Here is a 22,336-nt window from a genome sequence, read left to right as displayed (position 1 = left end):
GTCTCCAACAGGTACTTTCTTCTTCACTTATTTCTTCAACTGTCCATCATACTCTCTTCCACTTGCCTTTTTTTTTATTATTGTTCATAGAATTAAAAACTGTTTTTTTTTTCTGATTCGAACAAGACTGACTGATATTTATGCATAACTAGATAAAAGGTGTTTGGGAATTCTTGATTTTAGCATATAGAGACTCCATGAACTGAAAAAAAATTGAATCTTTCTTGGTGGTGTGTGATGGAAAAGGGTTTTTCCAGGTGGGTTTTTTTTATTAGTGATTATATATGATTATGGGAAGGTGTAAAGTAAAGATGATTATAGGTGTGATGATTTGAAGTTAGGTGATTATAGGTTTGTGATTCCTTTCAAGATTTAAGTGTCATGTTTAGCAGAAAAAAACTCTTAAAGGGGTAAAGCAAGGGAGCAAATCATAGTTTGTTATGCGTTGACTGGGGAGTTAAGCTGTGTGGAGTCCATTTGTCTTGTCGTTTATCTTGATTTTTATGTTGTTTCCTTAGCGGGTTCGATTTGATTTTTGAGGATAAAATTTTGCTAGTTATGTTTTTTGTTTTGTGTGAATTTGATTTCATGTCTAGAGGGGACATGACACAACTCCAACTTACCGAGGACATGACTCTAGATAGGTAGGAAGGTTTGGAGGTTAAAAGATTTAGGGTAGAAGGTTAGTGAGTAGTTGAGTGTTATTGCACTCTATGTGGGAGTGGTAGGGGCTATTTAGTAGTCGTTTAGTCTCTTGTTCTATAATGTGTATTAGTATGTGTTGCTTCAATCATTTGCTTTGTATTTTGCTATTTTACTGGCATATTTTTGTGATACATTGCTTCAATGACTTTTTTGTTGAGTTGAGGGTCTAGCGGAAACAATCTCTCTACCTCACAAAGGTAGGGGTAAGTTAATGCATCCTAACCTCCCTAGACCCCATTTGTGGGCAGTTGCGGAAACTTCAGTTGATAAGTCAAAGCTTTTTCTGATGCTTAATTTAGATTTTGGTTTATAACCAACCAAGCCATATTCCATAACCTCTTAATGTATTACTAATTTATTTCTTCTCGATGCTTGGTTTTAACCCGTATTCATCTTGTTGCTGAGATGGTTATATCCTGCTATTGCTTATTCAGGATAACAAGGAAAGGATCATACGCTAAAAGGCTGCAAAGATGGGGGTCATATGAGAGTGAACTGTCAACCTGTTCTTCTCTAGAAATAAAGAGATAGCTCCAACATTCTCTCTGTTCCTAATGTCTTCAGCACAATTAAGGTTCGACCACAATTCTAGAAATGCAAAAAGAGGGTCACAGGATCTTTTGGGCAGCAAGGATTTTGAACTTCATGAATGTGAGAAAGATGATTCACATGAACCTTCAAGTATGTTAGAGTCAGAGCTCAAAGTTTTGAGCGCGGAGAGTGTTCATGTTCTGAAATTATGCGGAGGAAACCAATTGATTGAGGAGTTCTATTCTCAAACATATTGTGATGATGTTGCAAAGCTAGACCACCACCTCAAAGGCTACAACCCCTCTGCATATAATTACAAAGATAGCCAATTGCACATGCTCCAAAATGTTGTAGGCGATGGTTCCCAGAGAACACCAATATATACAGATTCCGGAGGATTTATGGAACTTGATTATTACATGGACCTAGATCCTGGACAAACTAAGAAGGCTTGTTCTAAACTGGATTCTGAATGGATTGGAGTTCAGAAGGCTCAACCATGGTGGCGCACAGCTGATAAGGAATTATCTGCCTCAGGTTCTCCCAATTCATCTGGATGTATCACGTATTCTGATCATTCATGGCATCAGTCTTTGGGAATTGAGTCATATAATTGTTCTAACCAGGTTAGTATGGTAGAAAAGGAATCTCTGGTTACTCCTGATTATTGTCCAAGACAACATCCTTCACAAAGCCAACTGAAGATATTGTGTGTTGGCAAAGGGTGCTTAACACGTCGTTCAGGACAGCCAGTAAGGTATTTATCCAACTATAGCTAGCTACTATCATTTCTGGTTGAAGTGCTAGCTACTATCTTTCTCCACCACACTGTTCTTTTTAACATATTTTCGTTTACCAATTTTACATGCCCTGGGAAGATTTCTTCCGAGGTTGAAGAAAAAATGTTTGAAGAAGTTATTTTGTGAGTTATAATGGTTGAAAGATGTGAAAAGGTACTATGTCGAATTCAAAATAATTTGAAGTAGCATTACTCTACACTAATATGACTTTTTGTATTTAGCTACTGTCTTTTCCATTTAAGCAAAGAAATAATAGTCTTAGGATGGAGGAGGTATACAATAAAGTAAACTTACTTAGTTTGTCGATCTTGTAACAAGATGCAGCACATGAAAAAAAAAGTGGAAGCAAGTTTCCTCCACCGTATGGAGGAGAGAAAAGAAAAAACTATTTTTCTTATTTGTACAAAAAAAAGAGAATCTATTATAGGCCTGAAATATGGATTTGCAGAGTTTAAGGATATTCAGGTAGTAAATTAGTACTGTAATGTGGATTAATAACTTAAAAGTCTCAATGCCCTCAATTTGTTGAAATTTCATTGACACGAATGCAGGTGAGTCGAATCCTCAACTCTTTTTCTCCTAGAAGTATTCTCTCAGTTAAATTGATTTTCTTTTCTCGTGTCTGTACAAAGGAGACAGAGGAAAAGAAAAAAAGATAGACTGTTCTTTCCCTTCATTTCTGCAATTTCAACCCACTTTGATAAGCTGGTTGGGGCTTCCTGTTGACAAATGTAGTGGAATAATCAACAATGACTCCCGGAGAGTGATAAAACATATCTCTTATAGTTACTCGGTCTTTTTTTTCTTCCAATCACCTAACATTGCAGAATCTCTTCATTTCAAGTAAATGAATAAAGGATGTCCTGGGGTCATGAAGTTCTTCGTAGTTTTGAAGTTTTCTGTAATATTGTGAAACTCCACAAACAATTGCATAAAATGTATTGTGGTTGACCTAGCTTCCGTCTCATCTCATTCTCTAATTATTAAGAACACTAACGTGTATTGTTCTAATTCCAGTGGTGATGACAATTTAAGTATTGCCAACGTCCTCTCATCAGAAACCCAACCAGGATCAAGCGATCTCAGCAAAACACAGCTGTTAGAAGCACTATGCCATTCTCAAACCCGTGCAAGAGAGGCTGAACAACTGGCACAGCAAGCCTACAACGAGAAGGAGCACGTGATCAAGCTGTTCTTCAGGCAGGCATCTCACCTCTTTGCTTACCGGCAGTGGCTTCAAATTTTGCAGCTTGAAGCTCTTGTCCTCCAGCTCAGGAACAAAGATGAGCAAGATTCCATCAACTATTTGACTTGCTTCCCCGTTATCCCAATCAAAGGACGGAAAGTGAAGAAGTTTAGATATAATAAGCCTATTAAGAAGAAGGCAGGAAAGGGAAAATTCAAGATAAACAAGTCTGCTGTAGCTTTTGCCTTGGGTTTAAGTCTTGCTGGTGCTGGTTTGCTACTTGGTTTGACCATGGGATGGCTATTTCCTGCTCTCTAAACCATCTTTCTGGTTTGCTTAATTCACGTATGTATGTTCCATGCATTTTTCTATCAGATCAAGTCGGAGATAGATAGGATTACACATTCTGTAAATATACGACTACTACGCCTCAATCCCAAAGGCATTTTGTAAATATTGTTGGGCTAAGGTCTTATATCATATGTAAGCTGTGTGTTTTCTCATATCAGAATGCTTTGGAGATTATTCCAGTAGGTAGGATATTAATATATTTGGGCTAGCTGAATATACTTTCTCTGTTCAGATGATTAAAAAGTTTGTGAAATCTTTGTATGTTATATTCCCTTCATTCCAATTTGCATGGCACAGTTTGAACTGCGACGGAGTTTTAAGACAAAAAGATTGCTCCCAAACTTTTCGTCTATAGGTATTAATATTATGATATCTATGTGATTATAAAAAGTATGCTATTCAGGGTCTATGAAAATTTATATTCAAATTGTTTTCAATTATAGAATTACAATGTTCTCTTTAAAATGGACTTACAAGCAATAATGACACAAAATGGTACAGAGTTTCCCCTATCTTCAAATTTGAGAAGTTGTTTTATTGGATGTCTTATTTTGTTATAGTGAAATATAACATAACATGAAAGATCGATTTTTTTTTTAAAAAAAAAATTATTATAATAAAATGTTATTATTGAACATGACTATACCGAAATTCAGTCTTTTGTATTAGAGTAGATAAAAGTTGTTATTTTGTCCAAATGCATGCAACCGTGTATTTGCTGAATCAGCTTTTAACATCAAAACACATTCAAATTTCCTCTCATCCACATGCTTCAAAGTTATGTTGGAACAAATATGACCTCTAAAACTAAAATATCTTTATTCTTTTCAACTCTTGTGGAAAAATTAAGCCAAAAAAAAAAAAGGAAAAACGTTAAATCTGTGTTGCACGTGAGAAAAAAAAGGGGGAATATTACACAAAGCATTTAAAGGGAAAAAAGATCGTTAAAGATTAACAAATACGTTGGAAAGCAAATGAGAACCATAAGTCCATAACTTAAATTACTGTTCAACTACTACTATCAATCCTTCAAATAAATAAATAAATTATATTCTTCAATGTGTTTTATTATATGTATATTGACTTCTTTTTTTTCAATTTTTGTTCGGATAATTTCTTTTTTGAGATGGTTCAGCAGAAATAATCTCTCTATATATAGAGATAAAAATAAATTTTACTATATTTTATCCTCCTCACACTCCGCGTTTAAAACTACAATAGATATATTTGTTCTCATAGGTTCCACGATGACTCAAAATCAAAGGTTTTTTCTTTCATTAATAAGGGTTGTGAACTTGTGATGGTATGATAAGTTATTTCATGCTTAATTAGAGGTCTCAAGTTTGAATGCCCCTAAGTGCAGAGTCACGTACACAATGTGAAACTTTCCATCACGAATTTAAATTTAATTAGTTTTCAACATGGATACCGAATACCAGATAAAAACAACAAAAAAAAAACTTTGACAAAGCGATTTCTTTGACTTTTGACTTTTTCCCAGGCTAAGCTGCTCAAAGCAGACCGTCCACACTAACTTTACCATCCAACCGTTCCTTATCCGCCACGTATACATTCGGCCCACTTAACATCCAAAATTGATTTTTAAGAAATAAATATAACCAAAACCGAGTAGCCTTAAGATTGTCGATTTAAGGAACCCACATTTTTTCAAAAAAAAAATCCACTCTTGTTCTCAGTTTTAATTCCGTTTTCTTCTCCAATTTTGCTCTTTTTTCTGAAAAAATCTGTAAAGACTTGATTTTTATCCTTGGAAAAAGCGAAACATGCCTTTCTGTGAGGTGGGTAAATACCAGAACGGTGTAGATGCAACTGGCAACAATGGAACCAAGATTTTTTACAGAACTTATGGTCAAGGCCCGGTCAAAGTTCTCTTGATTATTGGTATTCTTCGTTTTTCTTGACATTTTTCAATGTTTTTTCTATATGGGTTTTTCTTAATGTGGATTGAATTTTGGTTTCTTTGTTTCTGAATGATTTAAAGGATTGGCTGCGACGCATAGTTCATGGGAACCACAGATCAAGGCGCTCGCCGGGACGATTACGCCGAATGATTCTGAATCGCCAGCCGATGATCGGAGCTCCGGTGAAGGTGGGGGTATGGAGGTTTGTGCTTTTGATAATCGTGGAATGGGGTTAAGCTCTGTACCCACTAAAAAGTCAGAATATACGTAAGTCCCATTTACCAGTATTTTTAATTACTTTTCCATAGTTTTTTGGTATTTTTCAAACTTATTTGAGGAAAATTCTGATAGTGAAGGAATAAAGTAGGAAAAGGAAAAACTTTTTTGATTATTGTAGGATATTTACAACTAATACGAGCTAATTCGAGATAAAATTTAGTTGTTGTTGGTGGGGATCCAATTAGATATATGAGAAGACCTTCAACTACTTTTCTAGTATTTCTTAGCTAAGAACTAAAGTTAAGTAGTTAGCAAGTTAAATTGATGTTGGATGTTTGTTGTTGCAGGACTAGTATTATGGCTAAAGATGCAATTGCTATAATGGATCACTTGGGGTGGGAAAAAGCGCATGTCTTTGGTCATTCAATGGGTTAGTTTCTGATTCTGTTCTTTTGGTTGGCGTTATTGATGATGACTTGGTATGTCTTCAAGCATAAAATGTGCAGTATATAGTATTCCAGTTAAACTTTCGAATAGTAGTTTAAGGCATTTCAAATTTTAGAAACTGATCATTGCAGTACAGCTTAACAACTTGTGTAAAATGTGGAACAAGTTATTTGAGAATCAAGTTCATTCTTTGGCTGGGAAAACACTTATTTGATAACATTTGTGCTTACTTGGACTCTTTTCCAATCATTCAGGAGCTATGATATCTTGCAAATTGGCTGCAATGGTGCCTGAGAGAGTTTTGTCTTTGGCTTTACTGAATGTCACGGGAGGAGGCTATGAATGTATTCCCAGGGTAAGATCCTCTCTTCAACTATTGGTCATTGGACGTTCAAAGATTTTAGTGAATGGTTGAGCTATATCTGAAAATTGAATGACAGTTTTGGTTTTCCTTTGCATTGCATTCCTCTTCGAGGAAAGATATACAAAAATCAGCTTACTGAAAGTAAAAAAAATAGAAGATATTCCATTAATTGAGGCCATTCTAGCATTTTTTAAGACTTACAACATGGCATCAGTGGTCATGTTATGAAAGCAGCAAGGTGGAATTTGGACACTGCAAGCTCCCTGGGATTTGGTATGCTGGTAAAAGTGTAACATGCTATGTGTAGATTAGGCGCACGTTACGGGGTTGAACCTTTAGCAGACCAAAGTCTAATATTTAAGTGGAGAAGGTAGAATTATTTGGTGCTTATAAGGTGATATTAGTTACAGAGTTATCCAAATAAAAATACGGTGTGGTACATAATTATTAAGAATGTACCCATCTTGTCCATTTGTGAGTGTCTCGGCTCTGTGTGTGTGTGGAGAGAGAGATTCCAGTCTGTCTGTGTATGAGAAAGGAGGGAATACTGTTCTTATTCTTCTGTTGTAGCATATTCCATGTGGAAGGAAGGAGAAGTTTGTATGCTCAAATTGTCACATCACATATGAGATAAACACATATCACAACTATAGCTTATACTTGTAAATTAGGTAATCCTATTCTCCTTTGCTCTGGAAAGGCCGGGAGGTACTCAGCATTTTTCTCAAAGGGTGAGGAGAGACCCCTCTTAATCCAGTGAAATGCTATAGGCCAGTCTGCTTCTTCAATAGGCGGTATGACCATTTGATGGAGTTGTTCCTAATTCCACAATGTTTTTCTACTTGGTAGCATACAAGACCCAAATAGTTGATCTGACAAATAAATAAAAAAGTCATGTTTGCATAGTTAAAATGTACTATCTGGAAAGACATCTTTGTTTAACAATGACCTGAGCACTGAATGTTGTCAGTAATTCATCTACTGATAAAACTGAAGGAAATTAGGTATGATGGAGATGAATATTACTAATCAAGGGATGGGTAGTAATATCATGCATGTGATTAAACAAGATTGTGCTGTCTCTGAAGCACAGAAACAATTCCGAAGAGTTATAGATGGCTGGGATGACACTGTTGAGATAATTCATGTGGTATAAGAAGAGAGAACTGTACTTTTCCAAAGGAGTGAGGGTGAAAAACAGTGTGTTTTAATAGCTCTTATGGGAAAAATAAATTGAGAAAAAAAAAAGTACCTAGTTTGGTGGGTATCTATAAAAGGTTGAGTAATGCACCCATTGAAGAGTGAAAATTGGAAGATTGAAGGGACAACAATGAAAATGATTAATGTGGTCACTATATCTTAGTTTAGCAGTGGTGTAGCCTAAACATTTATACAACTCAACTGCACCCCAATTGATGAAATAGGAAAAGAAAAGAAGGGCAGTCTGGTGCACAAAACATTCCGCATTAGCACAGGGGAAGGGGAAGGGCTGTACCCCCAAAGGATGTGATGTAGACAGCATACCCTAATGCAAGCATTAGTGGTTACTTCCATAGCTCAAATAAAATATCAGGTTAAATTGGCCATGAATGTCTGAGTCATTTGAATTCCTTTTAATTTCAGATATTTATAAATTGATCCTAGTTTTTTTGGAACTAAGACATAATTGATCGATGGTTTCGTACTAATGCTTCTCCATTATCAATAAAACTAGTAAAATTACCCGCGCTTCACGCGGGAATTTAATATCACAGAATTTATAAAATAATACTTAAAATCTATTGGTCATTAAAACGAAAATACTATATTATTTTACATACAAGATTACGTAGTAACGAACTTTAATAATGTAAAGGAAAATGAAAATTATAACATCTTATCATTTATCCTTAATGACATAAGCATAAATTTATGACTCTAAAAAAAATACCAGGATCTCTAACATAAGCAAGGGTGTCAGTGAGCAACTCAATAGGAGCAAAGTACACAAATATTTAATTGTGCAGAAGATGAAAAAGAAGAAGAATAAGAAGTTTAGAATTTTCGTTGTTTTAAAATGAGAGGAAATCCCTCTATTTATAGACAACAAAGGGTAGTGTGAACAAATATTTGTTGTGCCTTATCGAAAAGGTCACAACTATTTGGAAAAGTTGCAACCCTTCGAAAAGATCACAACCTTTCATAAAAGTCGCAACTTTTCATAAAAGCCGCAACTTTTCATGAAAGGGAAGGCTAGTTTTGGAAATAAATAAATTAAAAGGGAATCCTGATTTGTGGTGGCGCCACGTAGGCGGGCATAGGGTTCTCTTTTATATATATATACTAGTAAAATTACCCGCGCTTCGCGCTGGAATTTAATATCACAGAATTTATAAAATAATACTTAAAACCTATTTGTCATTAAAACTAAAACACTATATTATCTTACATACAAGATTACGTAGTAACAAACATTAATAATGTAAAGGAAAATGAAATTTATTACTTCTTATCATTTATCCTTAATAACATAAGCATGAATTAATGACTGTAAAAATACATACCAAGATCTATAACATAAGCAATGGTGTCTGTGCGTCACTCAACAGGAACAAAATACACAAATATTTAATTGTGAAGAAGAAGAAGAGGTTTAGAATTTTCGTTGTTTTAAAATGAGAGAAAATCCCTCTATTTATAGACAACAAAGGGTAGCGTGAACAAATGTTTATTGTGCCTTATCGGAAATGTTACAACTATTTGGAAAAGTCACAACCCTTCGGAAAGCTCACAACCTTTCATAAAAGTCACAATTTTTCATAAAAGTTGCAACTATTCATTTAAGTCGCAACTCTTCATAAAAGTCACAATTTTTCATAAAAGTTAGAACTCTTCATTAAAGTCGCAACTTTTTCATGAAAGGGGAAGGCTAGTTTTGGCAATAAATAAATTTAAAAGGGAATTTTGGTTTGTGGTGGTGCCACGTAGGCGGGCCTAAGGTTTTCTTTTATATATATATATATGATTATATTACTTTACTTGATTAAAAAAAATAGTAACTGGCAACATCATGTCAGATGCACAATTTTTTTGAATAGATACATGCTAGTTATGAATAAGATCCTGTAATTTTGATGAGTGCTAATTGTATCAAAAGATGCTAACCAAATTAATGTTATACCTCAAACACAATGCTTCCTCTGTCTGTTTTTCATTATATACTTGTATGGAATGAAGAGTTTTTCTTGTTGATTCTAGTACTCATGTGGTCTTTTTTCCTGCAGCTCGATCGTCAAACTCTATCAATTGCAGTCCGGTTTTTGAAGGCAAAGACTCCTGAACAGAGGGCTGCTGTTGATTTAGACACCCATTATTCAAAGGTTGATTAATTGTTCATTCAATAATGTTGAAAATTATGAGGCTTCACTTCCCTAGTCCCCCCTTACTGCAAAGTTGCATATACATGCCATCTATTGTTGTACTACATAAAATGTAAACTAGATAGTTTTATGCGCATTACTTTTCGTACAATTGCTGATTAGTTGGTTTATCATCACTTGATATAAATACTAATCTTTCTCAAAAAAAGATGAAAATTCTAATCAGTGATAATATTTATCACGACTAGGGAGTGATATATGACTTAACATATTTGTGGTTGTGCTTTGCAGGAATACCTTGAGGAAGATGTGGGAACTACGACCCGAAGAGCAGTATTATATCAAGTGAGTGACCTAGATATTTCTTAGGCCATCTTTTATTTTTTTCAACCATTGTAATGTAATCTACAAGAAACAATACTTAAGGTGCTTACGTGTTCTTCTTCCCTCTTATTTTTGGGCTGTGCCAGGAATACGTAAAAGGCATATCAGCATCCGGGATGCAGTCAAATTATGGATTTGATGGACAGATAAATGCTTGTTGGACTCATAAGATATCACGGGATGATCTTGAATCTCTCTGCTCTGCCGGATTCCTAATATCTGTAATTCATGGCAGGTAAATGCATTATCCACGAGATCCAATCTCAAATTGCCAGATACATTATTTAGAGATATAAATCAACATTTTCTTCTTGTAGGCATGATGTCATTGCTCAGTTAAGCCATGCAAAGAGGCTTGCGAAGAAGTTACATCCTTATGCTAGAATGGTAGAGCTTCCTGGAGGACATCGTGTTAGTCATGAAAGGACAGAAGAGGTATGTTTTTATATCTTTATTATACAAATACAGAATCATCCAGTAATACAAAACTTTCATTCTGCTTAGTTACCAAAAATTAAAAAAATGTAATGTACTAAGGGTGGAGGTCAAGAAAAGCATCCTAAGAACCTGGGGAGGGGTTACTCTTCTTGGTGGTCACAAATAGGCCCAATCAACTTTTATGGTAGTTATGAATAGGGAATTCAAAATGCATAATATGTTATGAGATTCTCAAAGTTTTAGTACTCTTTGTGGCTTCAAATGATTTGTGTGGATGTAGTCTTATGTGTGTTGATTGTATGGAAGAAGTATATGACAATTATTAAATATTCTAGGTCAATGACGCTCTTCTTGAGTTGATCAAGGCATCCACAAGTAAGATTAGCCCGTATGACTGGACAAATTTGCCCAAGAAAAGCTCTGGTAAGTATTAATATCTGATTTCTTTATTCCTATTTTTTGTAGAAAGCGGCAGCATGAAACTAAGACTATTTGGAGGAACAAGATATAGAGGAATAATGTCTCTCTGTAGGATACTTAAACTTCCATATATCACAAAGTCCTGTAATGTTTCCTAAGTTTATTGGTTAAGGTGCATTGTGTCTCTGTCAGGATGGAATATAACTCCACTTACTAGGAAAAGTTCTCCAGAAGGAAGTAGATCATCTGTCATGACCGACATTATAGGAAGGCTACAGATGTTCTTGTTGTTCTTTTTTGGTTTGTTTATGTTGGCATTTGAGTTTATGCGAAGAGGTGTAAGTCGTGTAAAATCAGTCAGAGTAAATGCAGCCCTCACATGAAACCTATGATGGCAAATTCAGTCCACTGGTAACTTAACCGGTGGAATAAACTGTACTGCATTTTCACAAACGACGAATCACATTACAGAAGGAAGGGGAAAGGAGGAAATGCATGAAAAGGCAAAGCTACACTGTGCTGACAAAAAGATCAGAACAAGACATTTTAGCCCACCTTTACCACTTTTTATTTTGTAGTTGGTTAAGGGCATAGTGCATTTTCTGAATTTCATTGTATTGATTGATAAGTGCAGACCATTGTTCCTTTTCCTTAATGATAATTATCCTTTTTGACAGTCTTCTGATGTTGTACTCTGCAATTATGCTAAGTCTTAAGACACCAAATTCTGATGTTGTACTCTGCAATTATTCCTGTCCTGACTATGTATGGCAGCAAAACTTAACCACCAAAATACTGGCATATATACCGATATACGTAGTTTCATCGAACAAAATCAAGCAGAATCTTCAAAAAAGGAACCATGACCAAGTTTATAAACAAGAAAACAAGGAGATGAGCTAACATGAAAAGAGTTTAATAACAGATAAAGATGGCCTAATGGTGTACAGACGTTGAAGTCTAAAATCCTTGTAAGCTTTGGATTCTTTCCTATCTCTGACGGGGAAAGAGGTTACCAAGCAAGTGAAACTGTGCTCACTTCTTCTCCTTCTTGGTCTATATATAACATAAAACTCTTAATTAAAAGCTGAGAAACCCCTTCACATGCATTACAGGCAACCAATCAAATATTATCATGAAGCCATATATATACTGTTGGACAAAACCTGTTTATTTTTCTCCTAGAAGTGGAGTTTCTCAGCCAATTAACAAAGTAATAGTAGTAGTTAAATGGCCAAACAAAAAGCAAATACCTTGAATCATCTATATTTCTCTTTCTATGTATGGATCTTAAGATATATAAAATATTAAAAGAATCAAGAGTTCAAGGAACAAACCTTAAACTAGGAGAGAATATTGAAACAAACAGAGGTAATTAACTAATATAGTACTTGTGGTGGCAAAAACTAGCAGATACTCGATAAAATAATCCATGTGTAACAACAAAACTAACATACTTAATGTAATCCTGCCATATAATAACATATACTCAAAAGTTCAAAAGTGGAGTGCGGAGAGAGTAGAGTATACACGGATGCCTACCTTGGTAGGTAGAGAGGATGTTTCCGGTAGATCCTCACCTCAAAATGAAGCAAAACAAAACAGCCTGGTAAAAGAAATAACGAATGTGACGAAGCAAAAATACTACTATATGCTAAAAACAATTCGAAAAAAAAGGAAAAGAACAGTAACTACCACAAAAAAAATACACAAAGTACATGAAACAACAAATCAGAACCGATAGAAAGACAAGAATATACAAAATATGACGACAAACAAAGTACAAGAAACAACAAATAATAAACCATAAGATGGACAAAGAAACTACAAGAGTAATACTGCAAATTACTAGTATGAAAGGATAAGCGTGACAACACGCTCAAACAAAACCATCATAAAATAAAAAAGTAAAAAATAACAACACATATAAAGGAAGAATGGAAGAAACTTACCTTTCTTGATTTAACTTATTTATTGGAGAAGAAAAGAGATTTTCCAACATGCATCATAAGCTCATGTTTTTTTTTGGTGTGAAGTATGGCTAACAGAAGAAAAAGGGTAACAAAAACTGAATGAAAGAGTATAAATAAAGATGCTAAAATTGGCATCTAAATTATACCCACAATAATAACAATAAGGTGGCATTTGGGCCAATAGTGAGTAATATACCAGTGGAATATTCTTATACACACAATTCTAGCCAAACAAGATTAATAATACCTCTTAAATCTCTTAGCAGACTCTTAACGTTACTTGTCCACTATGATAAAAATAGTTATCAATAATATTTGTCACATTTAAAAAATCAAGAGATGATTTATCTATTTGTCTATTTTATCCTTGTTATTAAATACTATTCAATATCTAATATATTTCGAAAACATTAATTTCATACGTTCAAAGGATAATATAGTAATATTATTCATATTATTTATTGTTTCTTAAGATGTGTGTCAAATTAATAACGAAAAATTATTATTGGACGGTGGAAGTTCCATTGATTCAAGTTTATCAATTAAAAAACACACGTAACCAATTTTTTTACATTATCTTTTCCTTCTTTTTATAACCTCTTTTTAAATTACTTGCGTCCTAATTAAGACAAATTACGGTACATACCCAAAAAAAAAACGTTCTTTTAATTTAATACTAATAAGAAACCTTTCAATACAAAGAGGATCATTTGCGGCCTTTAACTTTTTCTCTTAAATTTATGATTTTCAACTCTTTGAATAAACAAAAAGTGATCAATAATAATTTCTAAATCCGAAAAACAAAATTCACAAGGCACAATTTATATCTTATCATCAGATAAAAAGTTTTATTTCAGAATTGCAAAGTCATGCTTCTTTATTCGCTAAACTTTTTTCCGGATTAAACTTTTGTTTTGTGAATAGCAAGACACAAATTATGCATTATAATACATAAGTTTAATTCACAACTCATAATGTCATACTCCATAGTTTTCGAAACTTTCGCCTTACAAATTATATACTACATAACTTATCTAAATTTTTGTCTTGCGAAACTAGTTTATAATTAAGGCATTTTGATTCATAAATTTTCATCAAAATGAGAAGCATGGATATAAACAACCAATTTGAGGAACAAAAATTAAAAATCACGATAATTTTAAAGGCTAAGGCGTTGTCCATTCAATATCCAATATTTATATTGGGACTTAACTAAACTCAAATTCACACTCTCTCTCTGTCTCTATTTATTTGTCTATTTTTTACTTGACACACCTATTAAGAAAATAATAATTGACATAGTGAGTACCATGTTACCCCTATTAATCGATAGAATTCCAAAATCAATTACTTATTAAAGAAATTTTACTTTTTTCAAAATTAATTAATTAAGAATATAATAGATAAAAAGAAATGTCCTTTCTTGATCAGTCAAATTGGACAAGTAAAAAGGGATATATTTTTTCTCTAAAAGAGTATTATATTACACGGTCTATTTCTGATTCACACTAGAGGAAATGCTCAAAATAGTCCCCCATCTTTGGGTTAAGGCTCAAAGTGATCCTTGAGTTTTCACATGGAACATTAATAGTCCCTCATGTTTGCAATATTGGTGCACTTTTGGTCCTCCTAAAAAAATTTGCCTATTTTTTAACATTAATTTTGTCCACAATTTTATGTAAGGAATGTCCAATCGTCTTTTTATATACTTAGTAGAATTAATAACTCTATGTGAGAGAAAGTGATAAGAAGAATACATTGTTCTGTTCAGTAGAAATATTACTGCAACTAAACTAAGAACATCTTAACATATGACGTTGGAAGAAAAGAAAAAAAAATTGTACTATTGCACGTGAATTTTTCGTGATGAATCTCTCGATTTTACCTGCAATACAATTTCTACATAACAAAACAAGATGTTTTTCTTCTCACATTCTCTCATATGGAGTTATTATTTCTACCAAATATATAAAATGACGATTGAACATATCATACATAAAATTGTGGATAAAATCAATGTTAAAAAATAGGCAAAATTTTAGAGGAGGATCAAAAGTGCACTAATATTGCAAACATGAGGGACTATTAGTGTTTCATATGAAAACTCAAGAATGACTTTGAGTCTTAATCCAAAGATGAGAAACTGGATACCCACTTACTATTTTGCGGGTCGGGTTTATAGATTTTAGTACCCAAAATTCGAAAACCCTAATAATCAACCAATAACTTCAACTGCTGTACAGCAACTGTGTCCAGGAAGGAATGGATGGTGTGGCGTCTCCATGGGACTTCAACTGGTATTTTCTCTTCATCTTACAACTAAGAAATCCTTATTATACCAAGAAAATGCTTTTGTGTTTATGTTATGTGAACAAATGTGTATTAAAAAGATTAATTTATGCTCTTGCAATTTATTTTTCTTGGTTTTAATCACTCATTTCAACATACCCATATGGTTTTACTTGGTTCCTTATCAAAAAGACTTCTCCTTCTTTTTGGTGGGTTAAGGGGTAGATGAGGGGGTTAGCTGGTTTTCAAGTAATGGGTCATAGTAGAGCTATCTCTGTTTATTTTTAATGTATTGTACATTGAGACACTTGTAGAGAAGCTTGACACTGAGCTAGGAATGAACTTGTGGTCTCGAGACTCGCGTAAATTGAATGTTATGTATTAGCTTTGTTGGTGGAGAGTATCTGGAAAGTTTCATACTGAATTGTCACTGAGAAAGCTTGTTAGTTCTCTTGTTTTTTAATTATATGCTAGCAGGTTTTTCAACTGCAAGAGCAGAAATTTCAGTTTCAGGGACATCTTGTGTGTAATTGTCCTTTTTAATCTGTCTTAATCTCTTCTTGATGCGACTCTATCTTCATATCTTCCTTTACTTAATGTATTCTATTGTTGCTTGTCCATTTTGTCGCTGTTCTTTTGTGATATAAAATTAAACAAAAAATACATCTCCATCTACTGTTCCATTTGGCAATGAACTCAAGAATCGGAACTGAAGAACAGAGTAGCAAATTTGTGACATCTAGGCACTAGCAATAATGAGTTATACTCTATGTTAATGCATTGTTGATTTGTATTCCTTGCGCGAAGGAGTGAATTTTATGAGGTATACTTTATGCAGCAACTTGGAAGTAGATCTTGGGTCTGAAGAAAATGCTCATATTGTCTATACTGCATTGGCTGTTGATAAGGAGGTATATAGTGATACTGAGGTTTTTTATTCATTGTAGCATCTGTTTCAATCCACCAGTGCTCCAACTCTTGTACAATTAAAAATTGCAGTTGCAGCCTGATAAAGTGAAGAGGCATATGTCTGTATCTAACGGGAAGCTTTCAGTGTGAGCACATGCTTCTACTCATTGAATTTATTCAAACCAGTTGTTGCATTTTGTTGATCCAGCGGCATTTAGTAGTCATTGTTGTCAATATTTTCTTTTACGTTCAGGATATATATATGTACACGTGTATGTATGTGTGTGTCTGATGGTAATTTATGGATATCTTATACTTCATCAAAATTTATATATCTCTTCATATTGTATTGCTGAAAAGGAACCCAAAAGTACAAGTTCTTGAGAACATATATGTAATGTGCTAGTTGCTGAATTTTTACTCCTATCATTTATAGAAATCAAGCACTGATATTGCACTAGAGTTTTCTTTTGGATGATATAAACAATGTCTTGGTTGCGTGCCTGCGCCATAAATTGACAGGCAACAGATGTAACTGTTCTTTGTGAACTCTTCCTTGTTTGCTGAAATATACTTGGTGCCAGTCAGTTATCTTTATAGCAAATTTCTTAGTCAAAGGAAACCTTGTTCAAAATGACACTTCTTCCTCCCCCAGTATTCTGATTAGGAATGAAGAATATGACTCTTCTTTGCCTAAAATTTCTGAATGCTGAGTGTTCAAGTTAATATACTTGCTATTTCCTCGTAACATTTTGCATCGTTCAGCTTTCTGAACTGCTCCTAACGTTTTACAGGAATTTTGAGGCTGTTGAAGCAAGATTTCTTCGTGCATCATTTAGTGCATTTGTAGATGTACTCACACTCACAACAAAAACCATTGAAGAATTTGGTCCAAAGAAGGAATAGAGACCTCTATTGAATATTTTTGGACATTGTTCATTTATTGATGTGCCATATAACAGGATGCCATTTCGTGTTTGTAATTGACAGTGGTATTCATTGCCAGCTGATAATTTAACTTCAGATTATATTCATCTTTATTATTGATATCATGTACTCTGGAACTACAAGAAGCACTAAATGGAGTGCTTACTTTGGCCTTAGCAAAGATGCTCAAGCAACCTCTTGCAACTCAAATCCTCATATGATATAAAGCTAAAAACTGATATATAACATTTGGCATACAGCAAAGTTTTAGATGACATTCTCATTCCTCATGCTTCAAACATTCCATAAGAATTTCATCAATATGTTTTCGCTGTTTCAAAAGGCAAGGGTGAAAGAAAATGAGAGAATCAGAATTATTTAACTTATCAACAATTATGCATTATATCTACATATTGGAGTATGAAGTTGGTTTACTGTCAAATGAGGCAATCATGTTTTCAACTTAAAACAACTTTTCAATCAATTTCAACTCAAATTTTGTCCAAACGGACACCTTAAATTTCTTGCTATTTTACTTCATAATCTGTCAAGACGATGTCCAGGACAACTAATCAAGTCTTTATAATTGTGTTTATAAACTGCCAATACATTGCCAAAATTTAATATACAATTGAGGAAAGGTAAGCAGTGCACTAATAAAAAAGCCTGTCCCTGATTTTCCGTGTAACAACTGGAGAAGCACTAATGCAATAAAGCATGTTCCTGGTTTCCAGCTGCAAGTGCTACCACATCCACCCCTCCTTTAGTCACATTTTTCTTTGAACTTGTCCCTGTTAATATTCATCTATGTATGTATATAGCGTTTCATCTTTCTTTGATTTGCGTCGACTGAGCAAAGATTTAAGCAGACGTTTACTTTTGCTGGAATGTTGTTCAGGATCTTTGGTGTTTATATTGTCAACATAAAGCCGCATTGAAGCTGATTTACGAGGCTCTGCAGCGTACTGCTCAAACACAATTTAAGAGTTAAAAGAAAATAACTATATGTCTACTATGAAGAAGACAAGTTGCAGAATTTCAGCATAGAGGAGCATGATCTTATCAGCAGCAGTTAAGAACTATTAAGGCTGGACCTGGATATTAACATATTAAACAAAATGAAAAATATACAGAATCCAGTAATTACCCGTCTCCCATTTGAAGGGTTTGGAGTAGTAGGTCGACTCTTATTTGGGGTGGTTGGCCTAGAACTTTTGGGGGTGGTTGGCCGACTAGCAAGTGATGCAGTTCGTAAAAGAGGAAACCGATGTGGTGAAACTGTTCGCTTGTCTGTTGGACCATTAAGCCAAAGTACAAAAAGAAGGATAAAATTAATCACAAGCAGCAATGAGACCAAGAAGGTAGAAAATTACAAGCACTAAGATGCAAAGATATTATAATGCAAGAAAATGATAGGAAGAGACCTAATTCCTTTTTTGGTGTGGTTCCAGAGAACGAAAATTTTCCATACTGCTGGAGAAGACGTGGAGTAGGTGATGGGGAGAATCCTTTCCTGCAGTATATGAATCTCTACATAGTCATGCATGGTAAAACATAAAAGGTATCAGGTAGCTGGATACAACAAGAAGCAAGAAAAATTTACCCAGCTGCAGGTGGTGGAGTCTCTCTAATTGTTGCTCGCACAGCTGCATCAAAAGAAACCAGCTCCGGTCATATCATTTTTCACAAATATGTTAATGGAAACTCAAAAATTGAAGGCAATGCATAATATTCTACCAGTTCTAAATTGATTCCAATCATCTTGATCGTCAAGACTACACCCTTGGTACTGTAACTTGGTAAGGTTACCACCATCCGCTGTCTCGCCAACTGGAAAAAAATTATCAAAAATAGTTGAATGTTCTAAGTTCTGACTTGAGTGCGACAAATACTGCTAAAGGAACAGATTTGAAAGATATACTGATGGGATGTGATCATAATTACCTGGTAATATATATCGCTTGTGATACTTAGGAGTATGAATAACCAATGATTGCTGCGACAGACCCTCATTATCAATGTACTCCTGGCATGTCTTTAGTCTCTACAAGAAAATCAGGTAAAATGAATAAGAACCAGAATAACACAAGCTACACTCTCACAACCAAGCACAAAGATAGTGTAACACAAGGGTGGATCAACAAGACTGTGATGCTGTTATTTTCAAGCGAGAATATCTGGGAGACTGTAATCATATGTTCGGTATCAGAAATCTGCTTTAAGGCCATGGGTTAGGGGGCCTAGGGTTGGAATTTCCCAGACATTGTGACTGTTAAGTCAAAAATATATTGCTCCAATTTTTGATCCATTTAGTAGAGCAACAAGATCAAAATAGCCATATATCTACACAAATATGCTGGGTCTGAGTCATTCTCACAGTTGGCTCCAGCTCTAAATATCCAAATTAGGTCCAGCAAGCCAAACAAGAAATAAGACAGAAATAGATTAACTAAATCATGTATCCAATTCTTGAATTCCCAAAGAAAGCCTAATGAATTAGGATCACACCATAACAATATAAAACAGTAGAAAAGCCTCATAAGTCATAACTAGTTTCATCATTTGTGTGTGTGTCTGTGCATTCACTTCACCTATAAAACATATTAGACATAGAATTCTTTGAACACAAAATATAAGTAAAACTGCACACTGCCAGGCATTTGATATGTTCAAGCATTGGATCTTCAGAAGGTGTTAGCATGTGACAGTCTTAAGAGTACCTTTACAATACTTGATAAAACCCGTAAAAGTTCATTTGCAAGGATTATCAACAAATTATATTTCTTCAACCACATGGAACTTGATATGCATCTTGATTTTAGTTATGGAGTTCATTTGATTAACCCATCTATAAGAAGTAATATTGTTACAAGATCTTCTATGTTTATGTGGTGAGGAGGGAGATCAAAGAAGTACATATGTGTTTGGTATGAAGGAAAATGTTTTCCATTGAGAATGTTTCCTTGAAAATCAAGTGAGTTTCTTGCTTATTATCTAGTGTTTGACTGTTTGGTAAGTAAGCTAAAACATACTATCCAAAGAACATTATGGAGCTAGGATGGGGTGGGATGGTCAAGGGGTGTTGGGTGGGTGGGGACAAGACAATGAACTTGGAATGTCACTTATGAAACTTGTTTTCTCTACTTCCATTATGGAAGTCGTTTCCAAAATATTTTTACCGACCAAACATGTCAAATTGGAAAACATTTTCCCCTCCATTCCATACACACGCTTAAAGTCACAAAGGTATTTTTCAACAAAGTTGAATATATGACACTAAAAAGAGTATTAGTCACACATGCTATTACTGATGGTCACATTTTTTAGCACAACGCCATGGTTTATCTGATCAGAATTCTATAAATGATGGTCTTCATAAAGTTTTGATATCCAAAAAAGGAAAAGGTTATTACCTGCTCAATGCAAGAGATACGCAGCTCTGCTCCAGAAACTTCATCAACTTTTTCATCCAAGAGATCACTGACCTTATATGTCACAGAGCCTAAATGATCCACGGTGTTCACAAGTGCTTTAATAGCATACTCTTTCAACGTATCTACCACACTGTAAGAAGAGAAATATGTTAAAAGCCATACCAAACATGGAAAATGGAATTGAACTTCCCCACAAGTCCACAGATGACTCACACATCTTTTTGCTCATCATTAGAATAAGATAATTCAAAATATTCAGCTGCTGAGTAAAGTTGTTTCCTCAGATTCTTCAAATCCTGAAGCAACCAGTGCAAGTCAGAAAATATAATAGCTAGAAACATAGCAAGAAATTAAGTACCAAGTCAACAAAGAAAGCAATTAAGAATCCAGATTCTTTACCTCTCTTTCATTTCTTTCTTCAAGATTAAAAATGACTAACTAGCAAGTTTCAAATCAAAGATTTCTAGAAATTCAGCAAAATGGCCAGAAGAGATTTTCGATATGCAGCTTCCAAGTATTGAAACATTGGAATCAAATATTCAGAATGAAAATAAAAGATGGTCATTTCTACAACTATCTCGAACCAAGAGACATAGCTTTCATGTTTCTAAGATCCTATTTTGAAGAAAAATACCAATTTCAGCTCAGGAAAAGAGGTATGTACCTTAAGACTATCGGAAAAGAGCATGCTTTGATGCATAGAAACTTCATCAAAGTTGGCAGGCTCTCTGGGAAAGGTCATTGTAGCTGGTGAATTTAGTGTCTCCATTGAGTTACTGGTAACCAGTTCTTATCCTGTAACAACCATGATACCGACATTTCAAGGAAATGACAAGAAAAAAACTGTAAACAAAACCAGTAACTGTTTGGCACTACAACCTTTAAAAATTCACTTCTGCAACAATTATTAGTTCAGCTAGAATTCAGAACACAACTACTACATTCCTGAAAAACTGCTAAATGAATCAACAACAAGCCAACAAACAGTTCACACCAGACAGAGACAATAGGAAAAAAACAAGAAAGAACTATGTCAGGATAATGCTTTACAATATCTCTTCAACTATACCAGAATAATCAAACCATTCATTTTGTCTGAAACTTAACAATTACACTCTAACTTACACACATTCAGCACCCATAGTAAAAAAGACACTTCAAATAGCAAGAAACATGAAAAAGCTGCAATCTTTGAGTGAAAAAGGAGAATCCCACAATTAGGCAAACCCCAAAAAAGAAACTTCTACCCAAAATCAACAAGATCGCAGAGAACAACTGAACTCTATCACATTTTCCAAATTTGAAATCTTTATTTCATTAACCAACCAAATAGAGCAAACCCCACAACCAAAAACTAAAAAAGAGAACCCAACCTGGGATTTTTTACTTTTTTTCACCTAGTAGAGCAAAGAAACCGACACCCACTTCAACATTGAAGCTATTAACACAAAAATGAGTTTGTTGAAAGAGAAATGAGGGAAAATAAATAGGCCCCCCAATTGAAGAGACCAATATAAGTTGTTGGTAACAAAAGAATTTGACTAAGCAAAAGGGAAAAAGACAAAGAAGGTTTTTTTTTGTTGAGAAATTGATAATGGCAAAGGAGTAGAAGTGGTGAGAGAGAGAAGAAAATGGGGACAGCCGTTCATCAAGGCGAGCACGTCTTCAAGAATTTCAA

At 34.4% G+C, this 22,336-nt stretch overlaps 4 protein-coding genes across 7 annotated transcripts; 3 read left to right on the top strand and 1 right to left on the bottom strand.

Annotated features, from left to right (window-relative positions):
- The first annotated feature begins 1,051 nt into the window (after positions 1 to 1,051).
- On the top strand, positions 1,052 to 3,843 carry LOC125813740 (uncharacterized). Its single transcript, XM_049493201.1, has 2 exons — positions 1,052 to 1,993; positions 3,054 to 3,843. The coding sequence occupies exons 1-2, from the start codon at positions 1,260 to 1,262 to the stop codon at positions 3,538 to 3,540; spliced, it is 1,221 nt and encodes a 406-aa protein (XP_049349158.1). The 5' UTR covers positions 1,052 to 1,259; the 3' UTR covers positions 3,541 to 3,843.
- Positions 3,844 to 5,216: 1,373 nt separating this feature from the next.
- LOC125813742 (uncharacterized) lies at positions 5,217 to 11,858 on the top strand. 3 transcript variants are annotated; one of them, XM_049493207.1, is made up of 11 exons: positions 5,217 to 5,475; positions 5,576 to 5,762; positions 6,062 to 6,144; positions 6,416 to 6,516; positions 9,789 to 9,884; positions 10,176 to 10,229; positions 10,355 to 10,503; positions 10,586 to 10,703; positions 11,042 to 11,129; positions 11,172 to 11,234; positions 11,319 to 11,858. In XM_049493207.1, coding segments are annotated over exons 1-11 (1,059 nt in total). In that variant the 5' UTR covers positions 5,217 to 5,357; the 3' UTR covers positions 11,321 to 11,858. The 3 variants fall into 3 exon arrangements, with proteins under 3 accessions (XP_049349164.1, XP_049349162.1, XP_049349163.1); XM_049493205.1 differs by lacking the exon at positions 11,172 to 11,234 and having other exon boundaries at positions 5,286 to 5,475; XM_049493206.1 differs by lacking the exon at positions 11,319 to 11,858 and having other exon boundaries at positions 5,286 to 5,475; positions 11,172 to 11,299.
- A 3,431-nt stretch (positions 11,859 to 15,289) lies between these two features.
- On the top strand, positions 15,290 to 17,349 carry LOC125813781 (uncharacterized). Its single transcript, XM_049493253.1, has 4 exons — positions 15,290 to 15,396; positions 16,227 to 16,299; positions 16,388 to 16,443; positions 17,092 to 17,349. The coding sequence occupies exons 1-4, from the start codon at positions 15,362 to 15,364 to the stop codon at positions 17,201 to 17,203; spliced, it is 276 nt and encodes a 91-aa protein (XP_049349210.1). The 5' UTR covers positions 15,290 to 15,361; the 3' UTR covers positions 17,204 to 17,349.
- A 414-nt stretch (positions 17,350 to 17,763) lies between these two features.
- Positions 17,764 to 22,336, bottom strand: LOC125813751 (protein ABIL3). Of its 2 annotated transcripts, XM_049493218.1 has the most exons (10): positions 22,032 to 22,336; positions 21,323 to 21,453; positions 20,872 to 20,954; positions 20,638 to 20,788; positions 19,169 to 19,268; positions 18,962 to 19,054; positions 18,828 to 18,870; positions 18,649 to 18,737; positions 18,372 to 18,514; positions 17,764 to 18,189 (listed from the first exon to the last, which is right to left on the bottom strand). In XM_049493218.1, exons 2-10 carry the CDS (start codon positions 21,425 to 21,427, stop codon positions 18,019 to 18,021), a joined length of 978 nt encoding a protein of 325 aa, XP_049349175.1. In that variant the 5' UTR covers positions 21,428 to 21,453; positions 22,032 to 22,336; the 3' UTR covers positions 17,764 to 18,018. The 2 variants fall into 2 exon arrangements, with proteins under 2 accessions (XP_049349175.1, XP_049349174.1); XM_049493217.1 differs by lacking the exon at positions 22,032 to 22,336 and having other exon boundaries at positions 21,323 to 21,516.

This window comes from Solanum verrucosum, unplaced genomic scaffold (assembly GCF_900185275.1).
Source record: "Solanum verrucosum unplaced genomic scaffold, falcon-dt-bn FXZP01000205.1, whole genome shotgun sequence".
Classification (NCBI taxonomy): Eukaryota; Viridiplantae; Streptophyta; class Magnoliopsida; order Solanales; family Solanaceae; genus Solanum; species Solanum verrucosum.
The sequence above is the reverse complement of the archived record's forward strand: the minus strand, read 5'-3'. Positions and strand labels throughout refer to the sequence as shown.

What these genes read in the sequence shown, in the direction of transcription:
- LOC125813740 (XM_049493201.1), top strand. Translation starts at nt 1,260, where the DNA reads ATGTCTTCAGCACAATTAAGGTTCGACCACAATTCTAGAAATGCAAAA. An exon ending in CGTTCAGGACAGCCAGTAAG is followed by an intron (nt 1,994 to 3,053) that starts GTATTTATCCAA and finishes TTCTAATTCCAG; the next exon opens with TGGTGATGACAATTTAAGTA.
- LOC125813742 (XM_049493205.1), top strand. Translation starts at nt 5,358, where the DNA reads ATGCCTTTCTGTGAGGTGGGTAAATACCAGAACGGTGTAGATGCAACT. An exon ending in GAAGAGCAGTATTATATCAA is followed by an intron (nt 10,230 to 10,354) that starts GTGAGTGACCTA and finishes GGGCTGTGCCAG; the next exon opens with GAATACGTAAAAGGCATATC. An exon ending in ATATCTGTAATTCATGGCAG is followed by an intron (nt 10,504 to 10,585) that starts GTAAATGCATTA and finishes TTCTTCTTGTAG; the next exon opens with GCATGATGTCATTGCTCAGT.
- LOC125813781 (XM_049493253.1), top strand. Translation starts at nt 15,362, where the DNA reads ATGGATGGTGTGGCGTCTCCATGGGACTTCAACTG. An exon ending in TCTCCATGGGACTTCAACTG is followed by an intron (nt 15,397 to 16,226) that starts GTATTTTCTCTT and finishes TACTTTATGCAG; the next exon opens with CAACTTGGAAGTAGATCTTG. An exon ending in TCTAACGGGAAGCTTTCAGT is followed by an intron (nt 16,444 to 17,091) that starts GTGAGCACATGC and finishes AACGTTTTACAG; the next exon opens with GAATTTTGAGGCTGTTGAAG.
- LOC125813751 (XM_049493218.1), bottom strand. Translation starts at nt 21,427, where the DNA reads ATGGAGACACTAAATTCACCAGCTACAATGACCTTTCCCAGAGAGCCT. An exon ending in TCTTTTCCGATAGTCTTAAG is followed by an intron (nt 20,955 to 21,322) that starts GTACATACCTCT and finishes TGGTTGCTTCAG; the next exon opens with GATTTGAAGAATCTGAGGAA. An exon ending in GTATCTCTTGCATTGAGCAG is followed by an intron (nt 19,269 to 20,637) that starts GTAATAACCTTT and finishes ATTTTCTTGTAG; the next exon opens with AGACTAAAGACATGCCAGGA.